Source organism: Silurus meridionalis, chromosome 20 (assembly GCF_014805685.1).
Source record: "Silurus meridionalis isolate SWU-2019-XX chromosome 20, ASM1480568v1, whole genome shotgun sequence".
NCBI classification, from domain to species: domain Eukaryota; kingdom Metazoa; phylum Chordata; class Actinopteri; order Siluriformes; family Siluridae; genus Silurus; species Silurus meridionalis.
Window position 1 is genome coordinate 13,480,440 of NC_060903.1, and position 12,862 is coordinate 13,493,301.

General features: G+C 38.7%; 1 protein-coding gene across 3 annotated transcripts in view; it reads left to right on the top strand.

The window, feature by feature from the left end:
- Positions 1 to 12,862, top strand: part of atm (ATM serine/threonine kinase) — a 64,595-nt gene that overhangs the window by 46,425 nt on the left and 5,308 nt on the right. For all 3 annotated transcript variants that reach the window (XM_046876494.1, XM_046876497.1, XM_046876496.1), the window contains exons 46-60: positions 3,015 to 3,240; positions 3,384 to 3,551; positions 4,347 to 4,466; positions 6,440 to 6,651; positions 7,018 to 7,225; positions 7,344 to 7,472; positions 8,572 to 8,709; positions 8,810 to 8,948; positions 9,040 to 9,122; positions 9,441 to 9,581; positions 10,232 to 10,348; positions 10,631 to 10,780; positions 11,639 to 11,804; positions 12,565 to 12,651; positions 12,726 to 12,840. In XM_046876494.1, coding sequence (XP_046732450.1) covers positions 3,015 to 3,240; positions 3,384 to 3,551; positions 4,347 to 4,466; positions 6,440 to 6,651; positions 7,018 to 7,225; positions 7,344 to 7,472; positions 8,572 to 8,709; positions 8,810 to 8,948; positions 9,040 to 9,122; positions 9,441 to 9,581; positions 10,232 to 10,348; positions 10,631 to 10,780; positions 11,639 to 11,804; positions 12,565 to 12,651; positions 12,726 to 12,840 — 2,199 coding nt within the window. The remainder of the gene's footprint in view (positions 1 to 3,014; positions 3,241 to 3,383; positions 3,552 to 4,346; positions 4,467 to 6,439; positions 6,652 to 7,017; positions 7,226 to 7,343; positions 7,473 to 8,571; positions 8,710 to 8,809; positions 8,949 to 9,039; positions 9,123 to 9,440; positions 9,582 to 10,231; positions 10,349 to 10,630; positions 10,781 to 11,638; positions 11,805 to 12,564; positions 12,652 to 12,725; positions 12,841 to 12,862) is intronic.

Genomic DNA, 12,862 nt, shown 5'->3' on the forward strand with positions numbered 1-12,862 from the left:
GCTGGTAACTGGATCTCACATCTTATTTGATCTGAACATCCACCATATAGACCACAAGCAGAGAAAAGAAGATGATTATCACGTGATCAGGAATGTCTCCTACATTTCTCTACATTGCTGACTCCCTCTGTCTCATCCACATTAACCCCAGGCAACGTTCTTGTTGCCTTCAGCCGCTTTGTTTGTTGGCTTTCTAAACTAGCCTACCTCTGTGGTGCATGAGAGCCAGGAAATGATACACTGGTGGTGGGTTGAAAAAAGAAATAGGTTGATGGGCTGAAAACAGTGCGTAATAAAAAGAAAAAATTCCGATCACGTCACCAAAAAATTCAAACTAAAGTAAACTAAAAGCTAAAGCCTGCTTTGAAAATGTAAGAAGAAGAAAGTACAGATATTTGTGTCAGAATGTAATGAGTGAAATTAAAAAGTTGCCCGAAAAATAAACAGTTAAAGAAAAAATCTGATACCAGAAAAATCTACTTAAGTACAGTAACAAAGTGTTTTGTTTTTCATTGCTTCCCACCTCTAGTACAAGTAAACCTTGAATAATTGATGCTGTTTTGCAGGCAAAAGTTGGTCACACCAAATGTTGATCTTCTGTTCATTTACTTTCCAATTTGTTTATTATATAAAAATAAACAAACACTTGTATTTTTTTTTTTAACTATCGTAATTTCCGGACTATAAAGCGCACCCATATATAAGCCGCACCCACTGAATTTTACAAATATTTTTATTTTTAACATAAATAAGCCGCACTAATGAACTTTACACAGGCTTTAACGAAAGACACGTTACACACGGTGTAACGGGTGAAATATGTTGCGCTTCCTTTAGGAGCATAGCGGTATTTTGGGAATAGCCTGGCACTGCATTTTTCCGGTTTTACTGCATGTGTGCAAGACCGAGGAATATGTCCTTATTATTTTCTGATGCTCATTTCTAAGTTTCTTTGACTAACCCGTAACGCTGTTGCCAAGAAAAATAAAAAAAGCAAGAGTTTTGGAATCCTGTCTGTGCTTATATGATTTCTGTTGCAACTGCAGTTAGTGAGCTCTCCCTTCACCCTGACTCAACGTGTTACAACGGCTTGTATCTAAACAGTAGCCTACCAAGAAAGTCATTGTTCACTGTCTTCCTCCTTCCTTTTACAACTATTTCTCTCAGGAGTTTATCTTTTGGCATCGTCGTGCGTAAAAAAAAAAAAAGTTTTTTCTCCTGAAGCCGTGCAGCTCAGAACACAGGTGAGGTGCGTTTTTTCGTTTCCGTTCTGAAATGTCATTGGTCTAATGTTATGTCGCTCAGTTTTTTGGCTTGAAGTTTGTGAAAACGGGAAAAACCCAGGAAAAATTAATAAATTAGCCGCTTCATTGTTTAAGACGCGGGGTTTAAAACATAGGAAAAAGTTGCGGCTTATAGTCCGAAAAATACGGTATTCTTACTTCACGATACCATTTCCACACCTGTCTGAAACGTTTGTGCCGTACTGTATATATTTATGTTTAGTTTAAAATGAACATGACATTTTCGACCTTGTCTACATTCTGAGAAATTCTGAAGGCTTTAAAAAGTGTATTTACAGCAAATGAAAGTTAAAATCAGGATTTTAAAACTTCGAATGAAATCTGTCATATAGCATTTAAACAGTGAAGTTTTATTATTAGGAATAAAAATTTCATTCAAAACAGTGGAAATGATGATACATAATACAGAGGGGCCACAAGACTTGAGCGTAATAGTTGTTTAGAGATTGCGAGATTTATTGCACTGTAAAAGGAGCACTAATTTAATAAAATATGACATTCTCAATCGACAATTTTAATAATGAACTAGAATTTACATGAGTGCTGCATGATAGTGAGAACTTCATCACCTGACATTTTCATTACTGCAATGTGCAGTTCTTTTTTTTATGTGCGTAGCTTTTTTGATATGTCACACATCTGTGTTCCCGGTTATTTTCTGAGGGGACGGGGTCACTATATAACCCAACAATCGGCGTACCTCGCCGTGCTTTTGCATTTAGCAAGTCCACGTTGCAAAGGTTTTGATCACATATTTCGTTGGTTAGCGCCCACGCGAAGTCACGTGATGCCACACAGCATCAATATGGTACACAGAAAGCCACTCTCCCCACTGTGCTGTATTTCTGATATGTTCAATGTCTGCGTGAGTTCATTCATTAACAAGCATGTGACTTCAAGCGATGTCACTTTATCAGCCAGGAAATATCTCCTCCGGGTGTTTCGGCGTCGAATGCTGCACGTCGGTGCAGGTTTCAACTAAACTCAACTCAACTCAAGCATTTTTGTCATTTTTGTCATATTTTAATAGAATGAATGGATGTCTATAGTAAGTAATTAAAGGCCCTGAGTGCAGATGTCTGCAGCTGTGCTAGATGTCCAATGTGCATTTGTAGTGCACAGTAAAAGTCCATTAAGTGACTATTAATGTCCATAGTGCACAGTTAAGCAGGTGGGAGCAAGGTGATGGGTGGCACCAGGGTGTTCAGGACTCTTGGGGGAGGTAGCTGTTTAAGAACCTTGTAGTCCTGATGTTTCAGAACCTCCTGCCTGATGGCAGAGCCTTGAACAGACTGTGGGAGGGGTAAGAGGAATACTTCACAATGGCAGAGGCTTTGTGTACGCAGCATGTATGGAAGATGTCCTGGATAGAGAGGAGGGAGACCCCTATAATCCCCTCAGCTGTCTGAGCTATGCACTGTAGGGTCTTGCATTCTAAGGTTTCCTTTTAATTAAGTAAAGAACAACACATCTTACCTGTTTTCAGGTTTTAAGCTACACTCATTCTGTTAATGTCTGAAATCAATGAAATGAAATCAGCTTTATGGATGCGTTTCTGTTGCTCCCACTTTTTCGTCTTTTGTTCACTACCAAAAATCCATTTCTGGACTTCTATGGAAATCTATGGCTGACGCTGGATACTCCTTCCATAAATACTCCATAAAAGTAACTCTATGCCCTGCTGTTTATGTGCGTGTTTGTGTATGTTAGCGAATCCAGCCAGCTGGACGTCTGTAGGAAGTGGCATCAGCACTTAGACCTGTTGACAGACAGCGATTTCAGCCTGGTGGAGCCCATCCTGGCTTTGCGTTCATCTATTCAGGAGATGCTTCTTAAATGTCAGACCGAGCCTGAAAGGAAGAGCTTCCTGAGCTCCACCTACTCTTCACACCTGATGGAGCTGTGCAGGCTGGCGCGTTCTGCAGGCAACACACAGGTCTGCATGTGCAAGAGCTTATCAATCATCCACTAAATAATAATAATACTTTTTTAGGTATTTTCATCTGTTTATCAGGAAGCTTTTTAAAGACCCAAAGTGAAATATTGAAAGTGTGAAAATTTGGTGGTTTTGTATACTAGCTGGCAGAGCAGGCGCTGTATCAGATGAAGCAGCAGAACACGGAGAGTGGGAGCACTGCTGCATCATGGGAGTGGCAGCTGGAGGAGGTGCAAGTGTTCTGGGTGAAGAAGGAGCAAAGCCTTGCTCTGGGATTACTCAAACAGATGATCGATAAACTGGAGGATCTGGTGAGTGTCAGGTCATCTGCAGTCTGAGTGCAGTTTAGCTCATTCATATTCAATGAGGGCTTTATAAGGCCAAAGAGTATTCATATACAGCAAGCATGTAGTATAGAATGCATCCGGAAAATATTCACAGTGCTTCACTTTTTCCACTTTACGGTACAGCCTTATTTCAAAATGGATTTATTTTTCTCAAAATTCTACAAACATTATCCCATAATGACAACGTGAGAGAAGTCTAAACTCTGTGATCGGGGTAGAGGGCCTCAGTCAGGGAGGTGACCAAGAACTCTAAAAGAGCTCCAGTGTTTCTCTGTGGAGAGAGGAGAACCTTCCAGAAGATCAACCATCTCTGCAGCACTCCACCAACCGGGCCTGTATGGTACAGTGGCCAGATGGAAGCCACTCCTCAGTTAAAGGCACATGACCCAGAATATAGTGCATCACTATATTACATAATCAATTCAGAACACACACTTAGCAGCTTGTAAAATACTATACGTCTTGTGTTTTTATATACTACATGCTTATATATTCAGTCTACTTCAGTCGTATTGGAACACCAATGGCAATTTTCTTGTTTTTCCTATTAATTGATGACCTTTGAGTTTGACATCAAACACTGAATCTGAATTGATCAGATTTCGAATTTTAATTTCCCAAAAAACAATAAAATTCGAAAACCTGTTTGAACTTACCCTATTTTCAGGTGCATAAAAATATTTGGATATGCGAATGACAGGTGTTTCATGGGTACGCTTGGATAATTTGATTGAATATTCGTGCATGTGTGTTTTACAGGTGGACGTGAACCCTGCTGTGATGCCAGTGTACGCTGAGTGTTTAAGGCTGTGTGGCAGCTGGCTGGCTGAGACATGTTTAGAGAGTCCTGCTGTAATACTGGAAACTTACTTGGAGAGAGTGAGTCGTTTATAAGGCTTTTTTTCAAGCAAAAGGTTTTCATTGTGGCATATAAACTATTATTACAAAGGATTTCTACGGAAAGTTATGCATATTCAGAGATGCATGTGATCAGGTGATGTGCCTTATTGAATCACGAGATAATACGGAGTATGCTGTTTTATGTTTTTAACCTTGCATGATTCGGTGTTGTAGAACAAAATTAAATGATCTATAATAAATAATCTGACTAAGCACACTTTTCATACATTTGCAGCAATGTCACCTGTAACTGTTCTTCGGTTTCTGTCATTGTGCTACAAAGGGGGCATTACTATACATTTATTAGGAGGGCTATATTCAGGTCTAATTGCAGTATTAAAATTAAATTAAATCAGAATTGGGCATTGCTTCTGAACAGTGCTTAAGTCTGAAGTTCAATTGAGGAAAATAAATATAAGCACATAGTTTTTTATATTTATATATATATATATATATATATATATATATATATATATATATATATATATATATATATATATATATATATATATATATATATGCAGTCATCCCCTGTTAACCTAATTTTAAATTAAAATAATCTAATTTCCGCGATAAACAGACGCCACCCCAAAAATGCTTATTTTTTACTGTTCAAGCCATAAATTCAGTTTTGTACAGTACTCTAATGTAGTGTAGCCTATGAATAGTTTCTCTGCTTGATTGGTTGAAGTGTCCTATGACGTCGAATAAGGGGCTGAGTTAAAAATACTCTTCTCTGCATTCTTTATTTTTATTGGCTAAATCCAGTGTAGGTATGTCTTCAAATGTTCTTTGTTTTGTGTAAATGTATGATGCACACTGTACGGTATTTTTAGTGTACTATTACTTCATTTTATAATTAATAATTATATTTTTAGCAATAAATTACCTTATTTCAACATAAAAATCCATTATAAAAAATCACTATAAGTTTTGATTTTTCGCACAAAATTCTTTTAATTACACAGATCTGATGTTGCAGTTCTCATGAAAATCCAACCAGGCATTGGTATAAACTCAAGAATTGTACACAGATAAAGAAATCTTTATATTATAATCCATTAAAAGTTATATTTAATAAAGTGGAATGGCACAGGCAAACGTTATTGATGTGGTGTTAATGTACTTCCTACGTGTCCAAATTAGAATTCAGTTCACTTCTATATGTATTGCGCTTTAAACAGAAGTAAACAAATGATGAATCCAAATTTTGAATGTATACATTTGTCCATAAGTTTAGCCCTGATGAGCCAGCCAATGGTGACAGAGGCAAGGAAAAACCTGTGGTATAAGGAAGAAACCTTGAGAGGAACCAGATTTAGAAGGGAATCTATTTTGGTCGAGGTGACACTGAATGTCCTGTTCATTATAGTTCCATCATTGTTGAGGTTATCAATTGTTCACTAATGGACACTTAAAAGCAAAAACTCTTCATGGTAACTTCAGTTCTAAGCCATTGTAGCATTTATATTAATTACAGTTCAAATCCATCTCCATTGTTCTTGAGTTTAACCTTGCTCTGTAACTTTCGAGCAAATAGTCTCCCAATAAAGAGAACTCCATCCACAGATAAAGCATCAGGATGAATTAGGATTAGGTTTAAAAAGAAAAAGTGAAAGGAATCAGCTGCTGAAACAGAAAACAATGGCTTACCCACCTCTGAATTCCAGTATACAAACATCTCAAACATCTTGGGTTTATGGAAAGAGCTTTCCCAAGACTTTCACAACAAGATGATTGCACTACATAACATGCACTGATTCTTTGTGTAACTTTCTTTACTTAAAATGTCTGAATTCAAAATTTCATTCGAATTGCGAAGTGATTTATAATGATTTCCCCAACTGTATGTCTGACAATGTGTGCACTCTGACTACAGCTCTATTATTTGAGGTGATCTATTAACATTAGCATTATAGCTATATTATTTATATTATTTTTGTTTTGCCCAGGCTGTCACTGTCGGCCAGGGCGGATCTTCAGACCCTAAAATTCAGCGGCAGAAAACTCAGGCATTCCTCTCGCTCGCCCGCTTCTCTGACGCACAGTATCAAAGTATCAAGAACTACATGAGGTCATCGGAGTTTGAGAACAAACAAGCACTGCTGGACAAGGCCAGACAGGAAGTAGTGCTCATGAAGGAGAGAAAAGTCATTGATAACAGGTCAGCTTTATTTAACTTTACCTATTTATGGGTTCAGAATAGAGCAAATATCCATACAGATAGTTTTTCCGGGTTGCATTATGCAGTATCTATTATTCATTTTATTTATCACATTTTTATAATTCATTACTGTTTTTTATTTTTGTAATAAAGTTCAGTACTATTTTACATGGTGTGTTGTGGTTTTTTTTTTTTTTTTTTCTTCAATTTAAAAAATATTCCTGATTAATAGGTTACAGTACGATTCAACCTGGTAACAGTGTAGATAAAATCTTTTGACCTCTAATTCAGAATTACATTTCATTACACGTTCATCATAGATTAAATGTGTAAATCACGTTACCATTGGTGTCGGTGTTGGTGCAGGTACACAGTGAAAGTGCAGAGGGAGCTGACGCTGGATGTCCGCGCTTTGGAGAATTTAAAGGCCGACCGCAGACGTTTCCTGCTCAAAGCAGTGGAGAATTATATGCGCTGCCTCGCACTGGGCGAAGAACATGACCCCTGGGTGTTCCGGCTGGCATCTCTCTGGCTGGAGAACGCCGACACGAAAAGCGTTAACGACCTGATGAAAGTGAGTGAGCAATACGTTTCAGCAGGCATGCGAGATTTACCCTCGTTCTCCTAGACAACGTGTAATGTTTGTGGTAGTTTGATTGTCCTCACAGTTACCATGTGTTTGTGCATTTTAGGAAGGGGTGAGCAAGATCCCATCTTACAAGTTCCTGCCCCTCATGTACCAACTCGCTGCACGCATGGGCACCAAAGTGTCCAATCCGGTCACATCTGAAGACGTGGGATTCCACACTGTTCTCAATGAGGTACCTTGCTTAAAAATAGTTCAATATTTACAGATAATGTTTTCCTTGTCTGCATATTGGTAAAGCATGTCATCATCCTGGTTGTGTCTTCATTCATTCCCTTACATTTTCAGGTTGAGAAGGTCAGTCTAGAAAGTCTGGAATGTCACAGGGCCAATCTTTCACTGGCATCATTTTGATTTAAAAAAATGTTAGTCACCTACTAAAGGTAAATTCTGGCATTAAGATGGCCGGAAATGGGCCATGAAGTGGGCCACTCTTGGTAAACAAAACTGTCACTGCATAAGAAAACAAAACACTGGGTTGAAATGCACCCCAGTCCAGAAATGAATGTAGTTGGTTGATATAGACAGCAAGTTGGTGGCGACTGAAGTTGGAATCTATTGAGGAGTAATTGCTGGAACATCAATAGCCATCATTTCTCCTATTTTATTTTACTTTTTAAGCCTTAACGAGTGGTAAAATTGCTTCTGCGGCACAGACAGGAGCTTTTCAAACGTGAGCTTTGAATGCCAAACTGGAAGATAAAATATTATGTCTGATGGGCTTTCGTTTGTTGTGATTGTACTTGAAAATATTGCCAAGATTCTGTAAAATAGTGATCAATTGGATTATTTAATGTACAGTATTTGTTGTTTGTGTCGTCACTGGTTCTACAAGTAGTCCCCGAGTTACGATTTTTCGATCTGATAATAGCGATACGACAAAATTATAACAAATATTTCACGTTTCACATAGCAGGCTATCTTAGCAGCGTATAAACAGTACAATACTTTGGGACGCTGCCAGGATGTGCGCGTCTCCCACCTTGTGAGAGGCCTTACTCTCACCAGCGGTCGAAAGAGTCCAGTTGTCTCGGTGTTAAAGTGCATATTTTTAGTTTTTGGTGTTTTGTCTGGCCCACCCCAAATCAGAGAATACTACCCCATACTAATCACCATTCTTGAAGACTCCTGGGTAGGCCATGTCTGGGGTCATTTAGGGGGTCATCAAAACACATCACAATTCGGGGACTGAAGCAGAATGTCAGCAGAACTACAGATCGCTTTGTCACCCCTCAAATATGACGTGTGCCATTCTAACCGTCTATGCTGCACAGCTGATCTGCAGATCGTCCATGGACCACCCTCATCACACACTCTTCATCATTCTCGCTCTGGTCAATGCCAACAAGGACGAGCACTTTTCCCGCAGCCGTCTGTCCAAGAGCAGCGCGCGGCCTTCGCCCCTGGACCTGGTACGCATAACACCTAATGAGCTCATTCAGCTTCTTTTCAAGCAACCGTTTTGGGTTACATGAGGTGCATACTGATATGACGGTTTTACTGACATAACAGGACAGAGCCGAAGTGGCACAGAAAATCCTAAATGTCATCCAGCAGAAGAAGGGCCAGCTGATCCGGGAGATTGAAAGCCTCTGCCATGCCTACATCACCCTCGCGTACATGGATGCCAGCAAACATAAAACAGAGAAGAGTGAGTCGTTTCTGTCATGTGAAGTCTTCCGTTTTTTTAATCACCATCATTGTTTTTGAGAATGCTAAGAATTGTTTGTGTGTTTGTACAGAGGCAATTCCCATCCCAACAGATCAACCCATCATGAAGATTAAAGATCTAGGATATGTCACAATCCCCACAATGGAAATCAAGGTACAGTAGAGGCCACATCAATTCTTTTGGTTTTTTATTATAAAATAATTTGAACCAAAAATGTACACTACACGACTAAAAGTATGTGAACACCTGACCATTGAACTTTCTTCAGGGGCATTGCCATGCTGGAACAGGTTTTGGTCTTCTCTAGCTCAAGGAAAAATGTGTTTTTACTGCATTCAAGGACATTGTGTGCGTCCAACTTTGTAGAGGATCCAAGAACCCGTCTTTCACATGGTTATAGAGTATCTGGTATTACTTGTGCTGTGTGTTTGTGTCTATGTGTATTATTACTGTTTGTGTGCTTTAATACAGGTGGATCCATCAGGTGAATATGAAGATCTGGTGACAGTCAGATCTTTTAAACCTCACTTCCACCTGGCTGGAGGCGTCAACCTGCCGAAGATCATTGACTGCATGGGCTCGGATGGTCAGAGCAGGAGGCAGCTGGTCAAGGTGAGACTAATGAGGGGAAAAATACATCCACAGACTAGAATTGAATGACTTGCTAATGCTTTAAATATAAGCACTGATCAGATTATTAAAGTCTTATATAAAGTAATATTTCTGTTGTGATTTAAACTACGAAAAAATCATAAATACCGATTACATAAGGACAATTTTTTAGATGCCTTACAAATTAATTACATATAAGAATGTATGATACACATTTCTTTCTTCTTTTTCGTCGCCCCTTTTCTTCTTCTCTTTGTTTTTCTACATCTTATTCTGAATTTGTGTTCTTTCTCTCCTTTTATTCATTTTTTAAATTTTCTTCTTTTTCTTTATTCCTCCTTGATCACTGTCTACTTTTTTATTTTTTTATTTTTCCTTTTCACATTTTTTATTTCTTTTTAATTCTTTCATCCATTTTTTTCTTTTATAATTTCTTTTGCATTATTTTTTTTGTGTGCATACTTTCTTTTTATCTTTTTTTCTTACTACTTTTTTCACCTTATGTCATTTCTTTTTTATTTTATTTCCTGTTATGTTTTTTCCTTCTCCCTCTTCTTTATATTTTATTCATTTTCACCTCCTTCATCTTAATTCTTTTTTTGTCCTCTTCTCATCATCATCATCATCATCATCACATTGCCGCTGTACAGGGGCAGGATGATCTGAGGCAGGATGCAGTGATGCAGCAGGTGTTTCAGATGTGCTCCACGCTGCTGCAGCGCAATGCCGACACACGCAGGAGGAAACTCAACATTCGGCGCTACAAGGTCGATTTAAAAAAAAAAAAAAAAAAAAAAAAGGCTTTTTCCCTGCTTCTTTTCATTTTTTTACATTTGTATTCTATTTTCTTTCCTAGTATATACAATTTAATACCATGACAAAATATTAATAAAAAAATAAATAAAAGATGAGCATATAACATTATGTGGGAAGTGTTTTACATTTTGAAAATGTATTAAACTAAGTACATGATGTGCTTCTTTTACATATCCTGAAAAGTGTTACAACGCCCGAAATAAAGTGCTACAATGCCCAGTCTGTCTTGTCAGGTGGTGCCTTTCTCTCAGAGAAGCGGTGTTCTGGAGTGGTGCTCGGGTACTGTCCCCATTGGAGAGTTTCTAGTGGACCATCAGAAGGGAGCGCACCAACGTTTTCGGCCTCTGGACTGGAGCAGCTTAACCTGTCGCAAAAAAATGATGGTAATAGTCACACTAATGCGGTAGGAATCATAGAATACAGTATTTTAGTTTGTCCTTTTAATGCAGCTTGCATTAAAGAGAAACTAAAACTTAGCCAAGAGCTCGTCTCAGACAGACGTCTAACACTCTTGTACATGTTCACACTCGGTTCTGGGTTATAAAGTTTGTTGAAGGGAAGGGAAAGCACTTGATGTGATTCTCATTCGTCGCCTATATTGCAGTAAACTGGTGATTACGCCCAGTTTCAAGGTTAATGTTATTGTTATTACGTGATGTCACTATAATACCCAGAGATCAACAACCCCCCCCATATGCTGAGTGTTTTGATGTCACACACACACACACACCTATGTTGCAATAATTTGGTGTTTATGCTCTTTTTTTGGGGTTGAGGACACCATGAGTGGTCACTACAATACCCAGAAATCAATAAGCCCACCCCCCTGTGCTGAGTGTTTTGATATGTCTCACACCTCTGTTGCAGTAATTTGGTGATTATGCTTATTTTCAGTGTCGATGACATCACGTGATGCCGCTATAATATCCAGGAATCAACTGACCCCGCCGTTCTGAGTTTTTTTATGTCACGCTTAGGTTGCGATGATTTACTGATTACGGGTTTGATGACATCATGTGATATCAAAAATCACAGCAGGGTTGGTTGATTTCTGGTTATTATTGTGACATGTCACACACCTATGGGGATGTGTGTAACCATGAGGATCATTCCAACTGGATGGATCACGGTCATTTTTGTAATACTACGGCTTACATTGTGCATCACGTGTTTTTCACATGTTGTACTAAATCCTATTTAAATAATCCTTTAACTGTGAGATCTATATGATCGTCATATAGGAAGCCCAGAAGCTTGAATTCGACAGAAAGCTGCAGGCGTACATGGAAGTGTGCCAGAACTTCCGTCCCGTTTTCCGTTACTTCTGTATGGAGAGATTCCTGGACCCGGCCACATGGATGGAGAAGAGACTGGCATACACACGCAGTGTGGCTACGTCCTCCATAGGTATTGACACTACAGGCTTTTTTCTTGAACATTTTTTGTAAGAAACAGATTTTCAAACGATTTCCATCTTCAATGTCTTTTGTTTTCACAACAATGGCAGCAATTGCTGTTCGTAAAGGTTCCAAATAATTAATCACGTGAATCATGTCATACTAATAGTAACCACCGTAATTTCCGGACTATTAAAATATAAATATATAATACAAATATAAGCCGCACCCACTGAATTTTTTGTCTACATTGAAACTAATGAACTTTACACAGGCTTTAATGAAAGTCAGTGTCTGTTACACGGCTTGTATCTAAACAGTAGCCTACCAAGAAAGTCATTGTTCACTGTCTTCCTCCTTCCTTTCACAACAATTTCTCTCGAGAGTTTATCTTTTGGCATCGTTGTGCGTTTAAAAATCACCATCGGTGAAGCTTTTCTCCCAATGCCGTGCAGCTCAGAACACAGGTGAAGTGGGTTATTTCATGCCTGGTTGTTTTCAGAGTGATGAATGATTCGCATTTTCTGTTAACAGTCCGAGTGAGCGGACTTATAAAAAAGTAGCGGCTTATAGTCCGGAAAATACGGTAATGAGGCTGTTTTTTCCCCTTTTTCAATGATTAACTAATGCATTTAAAAAAAAAAAAAAGGTACGTTTTAGTCAGATTGCAAAATACGACTGGTTTTAGGTTTATTGTTGTAAAAACTAAACCACTTTGAAAGCTCTATTTGTGTTGTGTTTGATTGTTCAAATGGCTGTTTCTCTCGCAGTGGGCTACATCGTTGGACTGGGTGATCGACACATCCAGAACATTCTGATAGACGAGCAGACAGCAGAACTGGTGCACATCGACCTGGGTAAGGGAAAACCCACTTCCTGTTTTGTTAGCTCCTTCGATTTCAACTTTAAACATCCTTAATTTGTCTGACAGGCGTCGCCTTTGAGCAAGGAAAGATCTTGCCCACTCCAGAGACTGTGCCCTTCAGGCTGTCCAGAGACATTGTGGATGGTATGGGCATCACTGGTGTAGAAGGAGTCTTCAGAAGGTCAGTTGGTAATTTTGTTAGA